This window comes from Octopus bimaculoides, chromosome 9 (genome assembly GCF_046866305.1).
Source record: "Octopus bimaculoides isolate indiv1 chromosome 9, ASM4686630v1, whole genome shotgun sequence".
NCBI classification, from domain to species: domain Eukaryota; kingdom Metazoa; phylum Mollusca; class Cephalopoda; order Octopoda; family Octopodidae; genus Octopus; species Octopus bimaculoides.
In genome coordinates, this window is record NC_142936.1 from 71,215,081 (window position 1) to 71,231,968 (window position 16,888).

Sequence of the window (16,888 nt, forward strand, 5' to 3'; positions counted from 1 at the left end):
TAGCACATCAGGCAAAATGCTCAGTGGCATTTCATCCATTTTTATGTTCTGAGCAGAAATTCTACCAAATTTAGACTTTGTCTTTCATTCTTTCAGGGTTGATAAGATAAGTGCCAGTTGAGCACCGGGGTTGATGTAATCGACTAGCTCTCTCCCACAAAACTGCTGGTCAAGTACCAAAATTTGAAACTGTTATAATACAGAGATTGGTCAGACCTCTAAACCTGAAACCAGATATTTTAGGTATGGATTATTAGTAGCTACTTGTTACCAGTAAGGAGAAACATGATATTATTTCCTAGTTTTTGTACATGTATATGTGCATGTGTTTAATGATGAATTTAATTTAAAATGATGTTTTGATAAAATTATTTTGGTTAGTTAAAACTTTCAAGGTATTAAATTTTTTTCATTCTTTTTTACTGTAAATTGAATCAAAGCTCATAGTAAGAAAAAAAAAACAAAAAGCAAATTGCACTATTTAAAGCTGGTGGTCTTATATCAAAACCCAAAGGTTCAAAAGCACAGCTTTAAACTAATATAATTCTGAAAGGAGGGTGAAGACAAAATCTGTTTTTTGAAGTCTATATATATATGTTAAATCATATTTATAGAGAAGAAAAATACACAGAAAGTTGACATAAAAGGTGCAGGATAAGTGTACATACTAGGCTTTGTGGCATGAAATCAGTAAGGGAAAGCTACACATACACACAAGGAAAAAGAATCATAGAAGCAGAGGAAGAGAAGGAGTAAATGATAGTAGTTATGAGAAGAATTATACGGATAAGAAAATTTATATTTAATTTTGTTTTAAGCTAATATTTTTTTGTTTTTTGCTCCTGCATGGCCACAGTCAAATAAATGACTGAAACAAGTAAAAAAATAAAAGAATTTCATTATTTTATATAAACGCCAAGAAATTTGATAAAAGTTAAATCATAACTATTGTAAGCCGTATTTCCTGATATCTAAAAGTATGCTTCCAAGACAAGTTACACTTTTATATTTTGATCAAATATAAGATGCTCATAAATATGATATAGAATGAATCATAGACAAGATGCTGCAAAAAGAGAGAAGATGGAGAAATATTTCCCTGAGTAAAGCATGACATTAAATGTACACTGTTGAATATTTATAAAGGATGGTGGTAGGTGAGCAGTGTTAAGTGCACTTTTGAAATATTGAAAAATGACAGGTGGTTGGGATTATTAATTTGTCAAAAATGGGTTACAAAGGATTATTGATTTACCAAAACGGGTCATACAGGATAATTAATGTACTGAAATGGGTCAGAGTAGGTAATTCATTAATTTTCCTATATGGATCGCAGAGGATTATTTCCAAAATGGATCATAAAGGATTATTGCTAAAATGGGATGTACATGATTACTGGTTGACCAGGCTGGGTTGCGACAGTAGAATTTTAGCTTAAATCTTAGGATAAATACAATACATTAGGTAAATACTATGTCTAGTCATGCATTTATATTTTTAATTGGTTGGTCTGATAGATATATTTTTTACTTGTTTCAGTCATTAGACTGCAGTCATGCTGGTGCACCACCATGAAGAATATTTAGTTGAATGAGTCAATCCCAATCAGTCTCTTTTGCCAAACCACTAAGTTATGGGGATGTAAACATACCAACAAAGACACACATTTATATAAATACACACACACACACGATGGGCTCCTTTCAGTTTCTGTCAACCAAATCCACTCCTGTGACTTTGGTTAGCCTGAGGCTACAGTAGAAGACACTTACCCAAGGTGCCATGCAGCAGGATTGAACCTAAAACTACATACTTGCAAAGCAGGCTTCTTAACTATGCATCCATGTCTGTGTCTCCACACACATCAGAATGGGATGATTGGGTAGCAGCTGTTGAATTGACATGGCTGACTAGACATTGAACCTTTGTGGCAACAGTACCTTTTGGTGCTGGAATCACTGGTGCACACTCACACACACACACACACACAGGTGGGGAGGAGAGAATAAGAGGAGCTTTAAAACCTCGGATGTCAAATAAATTGGCATTGAATCAACAATGCCAAATAAGCATGTGTGTGTTCGTGTTTCTTGTCTTAAAACTGTGCATTTGTTGTAAATGAGTGTCACCATCACAAGCAGTATCATTTCATTTCTAGTCTTCCATTTAAGCAAGTCATGCCATAGAGAAATATTTGGTTGCTTGGAAACAGGCAAGGGTAGGCTTCAGGAAGAGGATTCATTTGTAGAAAATCTGTCTCAATGAATTTCATCTGACCCATGCAAGCATGGGAAATTGGACATTATGATGACAATGTCTATTATGAATAAGACGCATCATAACCTTTATTGTAATCAAAACAATTATAATATTTAAATACTAAGAAACAGAAAAAGAAGAGAGATAAGAAAGAAAAAGAAAAGAAAAAAGGGAGTTGAAACAGTAGAAGTTGAAGGAGGAAGGGGCAATGGGCCACACACCCCAGAAGAAATAGTCTGCTCAGCCGTACTCTGTGATAATGACAGTAATTGTGCTACCACAGAGAATGGCCAATGACTTGCTGCAGCAACCACTCCACCCCATGGGGCTCATTTCTCCAACTGGTTGCCATTATCCCGATTTTGCAGAGGAAATCAGTAGAACGGGGTCCAAGAATACCTGACAACTCAATGGCAACTGGCAGAAACTGACAGCAGCTGGTCAGACGCCTGTGTTTATTGATTGTTCTCTCCGTTATGCATAAGTGTAGATTGTTGATGTGTTGCATAGGTTGGGAATGAATTGTAGAGAGTTGTGGTTCTGGGGATGAAGACCTTGGAGAAAAATTCTCATGGCACTTGATTCTAATTCAAGATACATTCTGCTGAATAAAAAGATTGACTTAACTTGTAATTTAGGAAAAAATGTAGTTTACATATTCAAACCAAAACTTCGAATCTCTTAGGAATGCATTCAGTGTGTACAAAACAGACTTTTAATTTTGTTGTTTAGACAATGTATATTCATCAACATCATCTTCATTTTAACATCCACTTTTCCATTCTTGCTTGGGTGAGACAATTTGTTGAGGCAGATTTTCTATAGTCGGATGCCCTTCCTTTTGCCAACACTCACCTGTTTCCAAGCAAGGTAATGTTTCTCAATGTTCAGAGATAGCTTCATGAAAGCTTGGAAATAGACACCTGTTGTATGATGGTGACATCATTTACAATTGTCAAGATGAGGTGATACACATGTATACACATGTATACACATGTATACACATGTATACACACACAAAACGAGTTTCTTTCAGGTTCTGTCTACCAATGTTTCCATTGGCATGAGGTTTTTATTAAGATATATGCTTGAGGTGCCATGCAGTGGGACTGAACCCAAAACCATGTAATTTGGAAGCAAACTTGTTAACTACAGAGCCATGCTTGTATATTTATTGTTTTATGTAGATTTTAAAAAAATTATTTCATTATTTTGAATTAGATGTGTGTGAGAGAGAGAGAGAGAGAGAGAGAAGAGCAGAAAAAGATGTATTTTACAAATGTTTGTATGTATCAACATACATCACCAAATATATTACATAGGATATATATATATATATCCATTTGAATTGGATAATGTACATTACTGTGTTTGTTATTAGCTTCCGCAGTATGAAATGTAAGAACTGAGCCCAGAAATAAGCAGCTTTGTAATAGATACTGTAAAGCATTTCATATAGCTTTATATTGTTCATACCTATTGCAGGATATGTGCAAGTGTATGTATTTATGCGTGTGCTGGTGTATTGTGCTTATATATATATATATATATATATATATATATATATATATATATATATATATAATATGTATTTGTGTGTGTGTGTATGTCTGCTTAATATTTGTGTAATTACTCCAGGCAGAACAACAGACATTTGTTCAGGCATTCTCATAGACATTGCTCTTTATGGATGCAGTAGTGAAAGCTCTTATGATTTAGAAGTACTGCCATTGAGTTGCAGTTGGATTAAATATGATTGTTCATAAAAGCATATTTTCATGCTGATTATCACATAATTAATAAGAATTTTTTTTTTTTATATATATAGTTGCAGGCATGTCTGACCATTATTTATATTGTTATCTGGTTTAAGTTTGAGGACTCAAGCTGATTAAAAAATAACATTAAATAGAAAAAGCACATTTTCATAAGCCTTTCCCTTCATGTTTTACTGAAGCTATTTTTAAAATTGAAGCAGTCATTTGTTTTTTGATATGTGTTGTGTTAGTGGTTTTTTTAATGGGGTTTTGTTTGCTTTTGAAGGGGACAAGATCGACACAATCCCATTATGATCACCATCATCATAAGTTCCATGTCAAGTTGCTTCTTGTCTGTTACTGTTGAGGATGCATTAAGAACAGTGGTTTGGCAGAATTGTTAGAGCATCGAAATAAAATGTTTTGTGGTATTTCTTCCAATTCTTTACATTCTCAGCTCAAATCCCTCAAAAGTCAACTAGACCTTTCATCTCTCTGCTGGTCAAGGAAATAAACTACTTTGAAATTTCTAGCCTTCTGTCTAAATCAAAAACCATTCTTAAGGATTCATTAATTTTAGATGATGCAAAGAATAAGTAGAAATGCCTTGATGATAGAAGTTGCTGAGTAGATTCACTGTTGAATTTCACAGGCATATCTTCCATTGTCTTATCTAAACACTATGATTTGGGCAAGAAAAATTACTGTAGATCTTACATGTCTGGTACCAAACATGTGAACAAAAGTGTTGAAACCATATTTGAATTGCTCTTGCATTTTGATTGTAAATTCTATACAAAAGTTCGTTTTCCTCCTTGTGTCCATGCATCGCATGAAAACACATTCCCTATATATTTCCATCCTTTAGCATTCAGATTACTCTGTCAAATGTAAGGCTTATTTATCCACATTGTTTTGAACTTAACATACATCATCTTTAGCTTTGAGATTTCAGTGATGTGATTGTTTATTTTTAGAAAGACATTGTAGGTCAGGTGTGAGAGACCCGATCTCGTCAGTTTGAACATAAAACAGGTAGAATATTTTGGGCCTAATATGGCTGGTTTGAATATTAAAGTGTTACTTAGTTTTCAAAAAGTTAAAATTTATAGGAATTTAGTAAAATATATAACCTTTTTTTTTATAAGTTATTGGTAGAACATAACAAAAGATTCTTATATAAAATCATGCAGGAAGGTTTGTTTTATGTTAGATATTAATAATAATTTTAAACAAGTAATTTTGTGTCTTAAAATGAAAGGTAGTCACAGACAGGTTAGTTTCCAGTGGCCTAATCTACCACATACATTCACCAAGTACATCACCTTTATGAAAATTGCTTTTCTCGTTGCCAGTGCTGCTGGAGTGGCTCCTTTGCAGGTGGCACGTAAAATACACCATTTTGAGCGTGGCCATTGCCAGTACCGTCTGACTGGCCTTTGTGCCGGTGGCACATAAAAGCACCCACTACACTCTTGGAGTGGTTGGCGTAAGGAAGGGCATCCAGCTGTAGAAACTGCCAAATCAAATTGGAGCCTGGTGTAGCCATCTGGTTCGCCAGTCCTCAGTCACATTGTCCAACTCATGCTAGCACGGAAAGTGGATGTTAAACAATGATGATGATGATATGTATATATATATATATATATATATATATATATATATATAAACTGTGATTTTTTTCTATTGCCTTTGCAGGCACAAAATGGTGATACTTTTAAAAATTTGCTAATGCTCTTTAAAAGGTCAAAAGTTTTTATTCTACAGGCTTTCAAAAGATCTTATTAGTTTATGAGGAAGAAACAACTTCTGTGACTGGCATGTTAGCCCAGTCCTACTGACTTTCTTGGGTGGGTGACAATGTATCGCCTAGTTTAACACCACCCACTACTTGGCTCTGAGGGAGGTGAGGGTACATTAACGGAGTTGACTTTGTTGCAAGCTTTTGCACTAGGTCTCTGATCTGACCATAACTTCCCCCTCTGGCTTTATATTGTAGGGTTCTATGGTTCTCTAAATATGGCTAGGATATTAGCATTCAAAAGTATATCTGAGATTTTTGGTGTTCTTTTGCTTTTTATGATATTGGCTTGGACTCATTCAGACTCAAAGGTATTCCTATAATATTTTCCTTTATAACCTTAATATACATGAAATTTCCATAATTGCCTTATTTCATGGATTACCTTTTGGTTATTTCCAGGTAACTCTTTATTTTTGTTGTGCATCGTATATCCCTGCAGTTCTTTCAGTTGGCTCTTTAATGTTCATGACAAAATTTACATAATTTCATATGGTAAAATGCTAAATGTCAGGAGAGATGGCCAACTGAATTTCAATATTGAATTGCCTGCCTCTAGCTCTTTAGTTACAAACATCTTGTTTTCATAAGTTCTGAATTAAAATCTTCCACCAGACCTTAGTCACAGTTTATGTTCCTAACACTAGCTTAATGATAAGTTATTTTACTAAATTCTTTGTTATATTTAAAATTAATTGAACGAAACACATTGAGCATCTCCAAAGAAATAAGGGTAACAGAAGGGTTAATGGTGTTTCTAATAAAGCCAGTTTATTCAACATCATCTTAGTCCACCTGACTATTAAGAGTTAAAGTTCACTACTCCCTCAGTTCACCTTATGGTTAGATCCAGTTGTTGATCGCTTGTCTTTAAAAGTTTATTCCATTTGAATTGCAATATTTGGTGATTTTGTAGCCCCATGGTATATGAATACATTGTTAATTCTGTAACTGTTTATGTTCAAGGAGTGTAAGTAACAGTTGAGAGCCCTGACCTGCCTGTTTTCTTAAAAAGAAATCACTTTCAACTTCCATCAAGCTTTACTGAATAACATTCTGTTATTAATAATTTGTTGCATGCACAGAGAACAGTGAAAAATCAAAACAGTGACATAACAAAAATGACATAACATATTCATTCTTAAGAAGTTTGTCTCCATAGACAAAATACATCTGTGATTAGTGTGTTCCTATTCAAATCTGACAGAACATATTGAGAATGATTATGGATGCCATTATTCTTTTATTGCACTAACTGCAATGCCTTTTCTTGTTTAATATAATATAGATCTTTTGTTGTAAGATGGCTTTTAATGAACAATATAGATGTGATCTAAGTTACATAATGCTGTAACTATGTGATCACTATAAATGAATCGTTTTTGTTTGTTCTTTTTGTGTGTTTGTTTTCAGAACTAGATCATGTTTATATGTGACTGCTTTTCTAAACCAAAGCAAAAAAAAAAAAAAAAATTCAGTTACAAAAACTTCTTTAATTTTATTTACTATTTATTGCAGTTTTTTTTAAATATCATTTGTTAATAAATATATTAAAAACTCTTTTGTTTTTATTTTAATTGTTAACTGACAGTTTAATTACTTAGAGTTAAATCCTCTTTTTAGTCTGCTTCATTAGGTATCCATATTGCTTTTGTTTTGTATTGTTTTCCACTCACTTTTATGTCTTCCTTTAAAATAACATTTTCAAGATCTATAAAATAGATTGTTTTTCAAAAAGCAACATAATTTATTGATTCCAATTAATAACTTTGAAACTCTCCATCATTGATGGTAACATCAATTTTTTAACATATTATTAAACATTTTGTGTTTCTGTTTTTTTCTTTTTGGGGGTGGGGTAGTGGTATTGTCTTTATTTTTTTGTTTTTGTTTTTTGTAGTAATTCTTAATGTTGTAAATCTTTGGATATTGTAGTTTATATCAGTTTTTATTCTTCTTTAAATGTTAAACTTTGAATTATAACTGTAAAAGGTTCTAATCAAGAAATTTTCTTCATGCAAGTTTTTCAAGGTATATCTTTAGGTGACTGCTTGCTTTTTTATCCTGATTTCCATTTTTCCTCTCCTTTGAGCAAAATCTTAAATTATGTCTTTTTATTTTCTTTTAGTGCCAGCGAGCTTGGATTGAGAGAGTCTTTTGTAAACGAGAATGTATTAGATTTATTCCCAGTTCCAGAGATCACTCAAAGTAAGACTTTTTTCGTTATTTTATCACATGTTAACACTGAACAAGAGAACTTTTACTGACTTGCATCTTACTTGCTTTGGAATAATTTGTGGGTCACTCTACTTTAAACTTTCATTGGTTTCTGCCCTTTCCCCCTAATTTTTTTATATTTTGATATACCTTAATTTTTTTTTTTTAATAATCACTAAAAATGTTCCTGTAAGATTTTCCCATGGGGAGCTAGAACAACATGAAACGAAGTGTTTAGCTCAAAAAGACAACATGCCACCCAACCTGGGAATCGACCCCATGATCTAGCAATCATGAGTGCAACAGCCTAACCACTAGGCCATGTACCTTCACCTGTATGTATATATCATAAATATTTAAAATCCAACTTAAAGAGCTGTAGAGATGTACTGTGCAAGACAAAGAATTGTCCAGTAATAATTTTGAACTCATATATCAAAAAAGACAATTGTGGAAAAATAATATATTAAAAGCATTAGTATTGTTACTTTTTTTTTATATCAAAATAGCAGATCTTTAATTAGCTTGAGTCTAACTAATGCCATTTTTGGAATCAACATTCTAAATATACTCAATCAAGTCTTACTTCTGAGGAAACAAAATGTAAGGCACAACTGATGTCCTGAATTTCAATGCATTATTGTATACATCGGTATATAAAGAGGTATCTTGTGTCTCCAAAAATAGAGATGATGGGGGATAAAATCAATATATTACAATTGTGCACCCTGGATAATGTAAATTAATATATTTCTTTAAAAATTATTTGATAGATAAGCAAACCAAAACCATGTCATAAAAGGAACAAACTAAAGATTAAATCATTGTTAACCAAAAAAGAAAAATTAAGAGGAAATATGATAAAAAAGAACTTCCTTAAAGTTAGTCTCTTTATTCATGTATAACCAGTATATTTTTTCCAAATTTTTAAACCCAGATACACATTGTACATGAGAACTAAACTGTTACACCTACCTTTGTATTAAAGCTCTTATTGTACACAATTTGTCTCATGAAATGACACATGAAACACTGGTGGGAGTAAAATGTTTTATCACGATTTATAATTTTAAATGTTGTTTCATTGTATTAAGATACTGTTTTGTTTTGTATTTAATTCTTTTTTAAATTAATAAAAAAACAGTTTTGGTGAGACTAAATTCCAAAAGTTTAGAAACAGTCACTTAATGTGGAAATAAGTGTCATGTTGATAATGTGTTCACTACTCTGTTGGTAATGTGCATTCACTACTATGTTGGTTATATGTGTTCACCATAAAACATAAAAATCTGCAGATATCCAGTTGTTATTTAATCGCAGGTTTGCCCTTATCCAGCAGACCTATGTTGAAAAGTATACATCCTGACCACCCCATCATGTTTTCAAATATAGGGTTTTATTCTTGGTGTTCTGTTTTTCAAAAAAATGCTTGAATATGATTTGAGGGAGATTTGTTTGTTATTTCTAGCAGTTTTATTGATCACATAAATGTTACCCCACAAGCCTGAACAAATATTTGTTGTGGTTTAATAGTAGGTCTTAAGACCTAATTCACAATAATCTTGCTGTTATGATTTGCTGTTGCCACATCTCCATCACCTGTAAAAACTTGTAAAAAGCCACATAAAGTTCAGCGTATATAAAGGTATTTTTACAAAGTGGTTATGTTCTCCAGGAACCAGTTAATTTCAGTAAAGTAATGCTTTCATAATTTGATATACGACAACACAGATCAGTAGACAGTATGTTATTACACTAAATGTGATATATCTTCTTTATGTTTTTACTTTTGCCTTTATCACTCCTTGCAGATGTTGTTGTGGACGGGAAGAAGATAGACATGTTGCCCTTACACGGGAAATTGCTGCTGACTATACAGAAGAACGTTGGCATCCGCTCCGCCACACTGAAGTGAAACCAACAGATGCTTATGGGACAATAGAATTTCAGGGAGCCCCACATCCAAGTAAAGCACAGGTAAATCACTTCATTCTGTTGTTATCAATGTACAATGCTGTTAGGACGGCTATCCAGTTTTAACATATACATCATCACAACCATTTTAACCCTTTTAGCATTCGCATTATTCTGTCAAATGTAATGCTTATTTATTCACATTCTATTGAATTAATCACGCATTATCTTGTAGCTTTGAAATTTCAATGATGTATTTGTTTACTTTTAGAATGAGATTGTAGGGTAGGTGTATGGTACTGGATTTGGCCAGTTTGAGCATTAAACAAGTAGAACATTTTGGCCAGATATGGCCAGTTTAAATGCTAATGGCTAATGTCTGGTTTTCCATGGGCTTGCATGGGTCAGATGAGATTCATCAAGGCAGATTTTCTATGGCTAGATATTTCTTCCTGCTGCCAACCCTCATCTATTTTCAAATCGGGTACTATTTCCCTGTGAGCAGACATGTTTTTCACAGTAGACTGGAAACAAATAACATCGCTTATATGATGGTGGCACTCATTTACAACCATCACATTATCAAGAGAAAGGTTCATGCATGCACGCGTGCGTGCACACACACACATACACACACACACACACAAGACAAACTTCTTTCAGTTTTTGTTTACCAAATCCACTCACAGGACTTAGTCAGCCTAAGGCTATAGTAGAAGACACTTGTCCAAGGTGTCACTTTGTGAGACTGAACCTAAAACCACATGGTCTGGAAGCAAGCATCTTTATCACACGGCTACAACTGTGCCTATTCTTCAGAATTATGCAATTCAATGCCTAGAATAGAATAATGCGCATAAAATGTGAATGTGACAAAGAAAAATAGCAGTAAAATTGATATAAAAGGAGATATATTCCATCTGTACACTCCGTTAAACCTATATGCTGCTAAGATTACCCATTACACATTTGTTAAATTAATTTAGAAGATGGATTTTAATTATATGGTTTAACCAAATCTTTTTTCTTTTTTAAATCTAAAATGGAATAACTTCCATTTTAATGATGCATCTTTTACATCATTATCCTTCTTGTCATAATTTAACATCTGATTTCCTTGTTGGCATGGGCTGAAGAGTTTGACAGTCTGAGGAGGACTGTTGTGCATCATTGTCTTCTTTGGCATAGTATCTCTGACTAGATCCCCAACCTAATCCTCTACTTAACACCATCTTTACTAAGTGGATTGAATGTTTTTTTTTCATAGCAACAACACTAGTAATAAGTGCCTCATAACTTGTAAAGTTGTGGCCCATATAAGTGAAGGAAAATAGAGAAGAGGAATATTTTGTTATCTTCAACCAATTTAGGTGAGTTATGAGTGCAAAAGACTTTTCTTTTTTTTTAATACAGATTTTAGAACCATTTTGAAGATATAAATCTACTGATATACTCTCGCATACTAAGACATCTTAAGATCCCCTTCTTTTATCATTACTGCTATTACCATCACCATTGTCATTATAGATATGTAATAGATAAAAGATAGAAAGGTGTGTCGTTTATTGTATCCAGTGTTTGCTCATTATTTTAGGTTCACATCTAACAATTGTTGACTGCATTTTCATCAGAATACATTGGTGCCTACCACTTTTAGTTGTTGTATACCCCTCCCCATAAAGAAAAAAAATTAGCAAAAGCACCGACTCCTTCATTTTCCACCCCTTTTATATTTTACTATCTTTTGTCCAAAACTCCCACCGTTGCTAATTATGTCAACAAGAACTATTTACTGTTCCAGAAGTCCTTGACTTATGATAAGTACCCTCATTGCTAATGTTTCCATAACCAACAAATTTAAAATCCAGTTACCTGCTAATCTATCAAAGATCCACTATACTTCTGTATATTCATTGCTAGCTTTGTATTTTCTCTCCACCACATGTTGAGCAAGACACATACACGGTGTGCAAGCATTATAGCATTATAGACTACATTTGTGGAAAACTTGTTATTTGCTATGTGTATCACAGCTGTAACTGTTTATTTGAAACATTTACAAGAATATCATTTCAAAAATTCATAACTTTGGTAAAGTGCTTGCCATAGTCTTAAGAATATTGGTGTAAAAGTTAACAAAAACATGAAAAACCAACTATTATTAATTGATTTTAGATATAATTCTTCTTCAGCTTGCTATAAATGATAAGGTGTGTTTGGTGAGCTGTGGTTTTTAAGAAAAAAATGTTTGCTATCATTTGCCCTGCAATGATTATTAGTCCAGCTGCCATGCAAAGCTGCGGACATCGTCTGCTTTTCTTTAATCTCTCGATCAATAAACTTGTTCTTGGTCTAGTATCACTCTTAGTGGTTAGTTCAGTGATGTGTATTTTAGTTTATTCACATTTCGTCGCATTAGAAGAATATTATGATTGGAAGAAGTTCGTTGCTAAAGTTGTTTACAATTATTGAATTTTTTTTGTTTTCATTTTAGGTAAAAAAAAAACAAAAAAAACTGAAGTGATATTTAAGTTTGATTTTGTTATTGCTGCACTAATGTTTTCGGAAAATATTAACGACAACTTTGTTACCTGATTAGCTGTATGCATTTGTGCTTTGAATTTCCCAAAAAAAAAATTAATAAATAGAATATTGATAATACATAAAAAAATAATAATAATAACATCCATTTATATATTTTCAAAAATTGCTATTAATCAATAAAATTCCATTTATTTTATAACAATAAACAAATGAATTATTTTATTATTTTCATAAATCATTATTCTTCAAAGGTTTGTCATGTGTTTTTCATGGTATGAATCCAACAAAATTTCTCAAATTCTTCAATTTCTATTGACTTTCCTTTTTTCCCCGCTTTCTACTTAAATATCTAGTGTTTTCCTAACTATGATATAATTATATTTAGTTTGTTTTAATTTGCATATTGTAAATTATGTTTTATATTATTAGTAATGTATGGAAATAATAGAGTATGCAAATAAATTCTGTAAAAACGGCTTATTTTGTTGAGATAATAATTAGGATAACTTTGTACGTGCTTATATGCACTCTGTTCGTAACAGAGTCAGGTGAATTGTCCTTTATGCTTAGCAAATACTATCACTTAAGTAAATCTGTAATATTCTTCCATGGTCTGAGTGTAACACTAAAACTATGGAATCAAATCAGGAACATAATCAATTGTATATATGGTAACACAATGTAAAGCAGTTACATGCTGTAAAATGGTTGGCATTGGGAAGGGCAAACCATGCCAAAGCTGACATGGAACATAATACAGTTCTGTAGCTCACTGGATCCTGTCAAACCATCCAACCCATGTCAGCATGTTAAATGACAATGATGATGTAAGGCAATTGACTGATCGATAAATATTTTAAATTAGGTGTGTTAAATAAATTAATGATATATTTATTTTTGAATCACAACTCAGAGGAGCAACTGCTGTACTTTGTTTAATGGTACCCTGAGTTTAAGTCAAACCACTCTCGTTTTTCACCAATATGAAAATAAGGATGTTAAGAAAGCATATAAAAATTTATTAAAACTTTACCAGCACAGTAGAATAGTATAGATAAATTATGTTTTCAATTTCATTCCATATTTAAGGTTGCTTATTTCTTTTACAATAAAAATAAACAATTGCAGTGGGGAAGGTGTTTATAAGCCATTTAAAATAACACAAAAACCGTTAGATTCACTTCAACATTTAAATTTAATTTGTCAAAATATTTTCGTCGCTTTGAGACCACGACCTGTTCACTGAAAGATAATAGATAACAACTCCCAAAGTAGATGAGGCAACAAGTGTATAACCTAGAATATAGTTTGCAAAGATGTTCTCTCCTAACATTGTACCTTCAGTATTACTACCTATATAGAATAAGTTCTCTTATATTTTCTACATTTCACTTGAAAGTAGACCTTCCCTGTCCTCAATGGTGTGATCATTCAATCTGAATAAACTGTACATTTTTATTTTGAAAAGTTTGTAAATGCATGAATTTGAATGAGAGTTATTTATCTAGAGAAAAATAATATTTGAATTACAACATTAATAAGAAGCAATGTTTGAGTTAAATGTATTGTAGAAGTGGTGTTATGCTTATGTTCTTGTAAGAAATTTCTTTGGTCACATATGTAGTGTGAATGGAGATTGTTACTGATATAAAAGAAAGAAAATTAACATATTTTATTAGATACCTGGTGACTTCAAGATGCAGTAAATCAATAACTCATTCAATTGAAAATATCTTATATTAAGACCGGCTGAAACAAGAGTAGACAATAACCAGTGTTCTTGCTCTGGTTGATGACTGCAGAGAAGAAAATGAGAGATTTGAGTTTTGCTTTTATAGTCTGTGCATGGCTGAGAGGTTCTGCCTTGTCATTGGTCCAAATGACCAGTGAAGGTTAAGGAATGACTACAAGTTCATCTGGTTACATGAGATGGCTTTTCATTAACCACTTTCTAGATTTCTTCAAAAAGCAGTAACCGAAAAATATGAAAGCGAAACAAAAAACAGTAATGAAAATCAAACTATCATACAAATATACTCAGAGGAGAGAGTGTCATAGATGGTGTGTCACTGAAGAGATTAACAGAGGATCTCCTATGTATACATGTGTAAGATGCAACTGGAGCTTGAATGATGTGTGATGTGCAGGTGGGGTGTGCATTATGTTTGTGCAAGTTGCAAGTGGAGTTTACACATGTGCAGACACAAGATGCGAATGATTTCTGCTTGATGTGTATGTAAGATGTAAGCAGGTTCTGTCTGAAGTGTGTGCAAGATGCAAGTAGGGTCTATCTAGTGTGTAAGATGTGTAGTCTGCATGTGTGCATCTGCAAAATGCAAGTGGGTTCTGCCTGATGTCTGTGCATAATGCCAGTAGAATCTACATGATGTGGGTACAAGATGCAAGTGGGGTCTATATGCATGTGTCTGCTAGATGCAAGTGGATTCTATCTGATATACACACACCAGATGCAAGTGGATTGTGCATACACCAAATGCAAGGGAGATTTGTACAAAGTGACTGAGGAATGGTATTAGTGTTTTACTGTGAATACAATTAGGGGTTTACTTTCCTTGGAACCACATGTTTTCTGTGAAAGCTGAGTTAGTTTGCAAGCTGAAATAGTTTTCTTATAAAGTTCTGTAGTATTAACTGCAGCTGTGAAAGGTGATGTCTATATAAAGATATTGAGGTAATATCATTGAGCTTACCTAGGTTCTTGATATGAGTTCATATTGGTCCCTGTTAGGGATTATCTGAGTCACATGGTGATTACTACTACAGTTGGTACTTCATAGCTCGTCTGTTGTCCTCAGCAAGTTTGCACTATTTCTAGCTGAAGTGAGAGCCTATAATGTGGGTGTAGAGTGTATCTTGTAATATTATTTTATGAATCGGGAAATTGGGGTTCCATGTGTAAACCAGAAAGGAGTTAGCTTTATGTTTACAACCAATTGAAATATTGGTGCCATTTGAATCACCATAGTTACAGCAGTAAGTTAGAACATAGATTTGGTAGATGTTATAAGAAAAGAGACCTGTTTGACTATTACAAATTATTACAAGTCAAGGTTGCTAATGTAGAAAATATGGATACAACAAAACATTATACTTAGGTTCTCTCATATTTTTTATGTACCAGTAAAAGGTTGACCTCTATAGGCCTAATTTGTATAATAATTTGCTGTTATTAACCAGCCTGTTTAATTCCAAAAATGTTTTAGGATTGGAGCAAGAAAAATTTTCAGTTATAACACCCATAAGAAACAATGTTTGAGTTAAAAGTGATGTAGAAGTAGTTGTATTATGAATAAGTTCTAGAAATACTGTTCTTTTAGATCACATGTGAATGGAAAGCATTGCTGAAATAAGAGACTGGAAATAAACATACTTGGTCAGATACCTTACAGAATTGAGATACAACAAATCAATGTCTCATTCAACTGAAGCATATCTAGTAATAAAACTAACTGAAACAAAAGTAGACAGTAAAGAGTTTCACCATTTCCTGCTCTAGAGAGAGTCATTCAGCAGCTATATAGCCATACACTGGCCACTTATGTAGCCAGTGTATGGCTATATAGCTGTTGAATGACTTCACCTGGTTGCATGAGGGAGGATCACCACATACGTAATGATGTACAAAACTACCGTCATTATCATTGTTTTAGCATCCACTTTTTCATGCTTGCGTAGCTCAGGCAGAATTAGTTGGTAAATTATTTTATTGTTGGATGCCCGCCCTGTCACCAGCTCTCACCTGTTTCCAAGTTAGCTAAAACAACAGCAATGATAAACAGAACCAATATTTAAGCAATTTTGTAACTAATGTAACAACTGCTGCTGATTTTGCACACACTTCAATTGGTCACACTGTCGTGCAGTTGAAGTCTTTTAATTGACATCCACATATCCTACGTATTCAAACATCACCAACCATTGATGAGACGTCTGGTATTTATTGTATGCTTTTTTAAAGTGATTATAGATGTAGACACAGCTTCACAACCACAGGGCTTTGGGTTCAGCCCCCGTGTAACACCTTGGACAAGTGTCTTCTGCTTTAACTCCAGATTGACTTGTGATTAGTGGTTCTGGTAGAAGGAAATTGAAAGAGTTTATATTTATTCTTTCGTTATTGGCTGACATCATCAAGAGTTAAATACTAAACTGACTTTTCTTAGAATAATATATTTCTTCATAATACTCTTTTCGTATCTGTTTATTAGAAGTATTTTCCTAGTTCGCTTTGAATTTAGCATGTTTTGGATTACCTTGATAATGTGTTAGCATATATTTTTGAATATATTAATTTGACTGGTATTTTATGCCTGTTTTTTCTGTATCTAAATATTCCGGCACAATAAAAACAATCAGTGGTAATGTATGGTGTAAT

The 16,888-nt window shown here is 33.0% G+C and overlaps 1 protein-coding gene across 15 annotated transcripts in view; it reads left to right on the forward strand.

Moving 5' to 3' along the window:
* The window catches only part of LOC106881649 (transient receptor potential cation channel subfamily M member 3), a 701,312-nt gene that overhangs the window by 483,894 nt on the left and 200,530 nt on the right, over positions 1–16,888 (forward strand). For all 15 annotated transcript variants that reach the window (XM_089357688.1, XM_089357690.1, XM_052970748.2 and 12 more), the window contains 2 exons: positions 7,946–8,025; positions 9,846–10,011. In XM_089357688.1, coding sequence (XP_089213814.1) covers positions 7,946–8,025; positions 9,846–10,011 — 246 coding nt within the window. The remainder of the gene's footprint in view (positions 1–7,945; positions 8,026–9,845; positions 10,012–16,888) is intronic.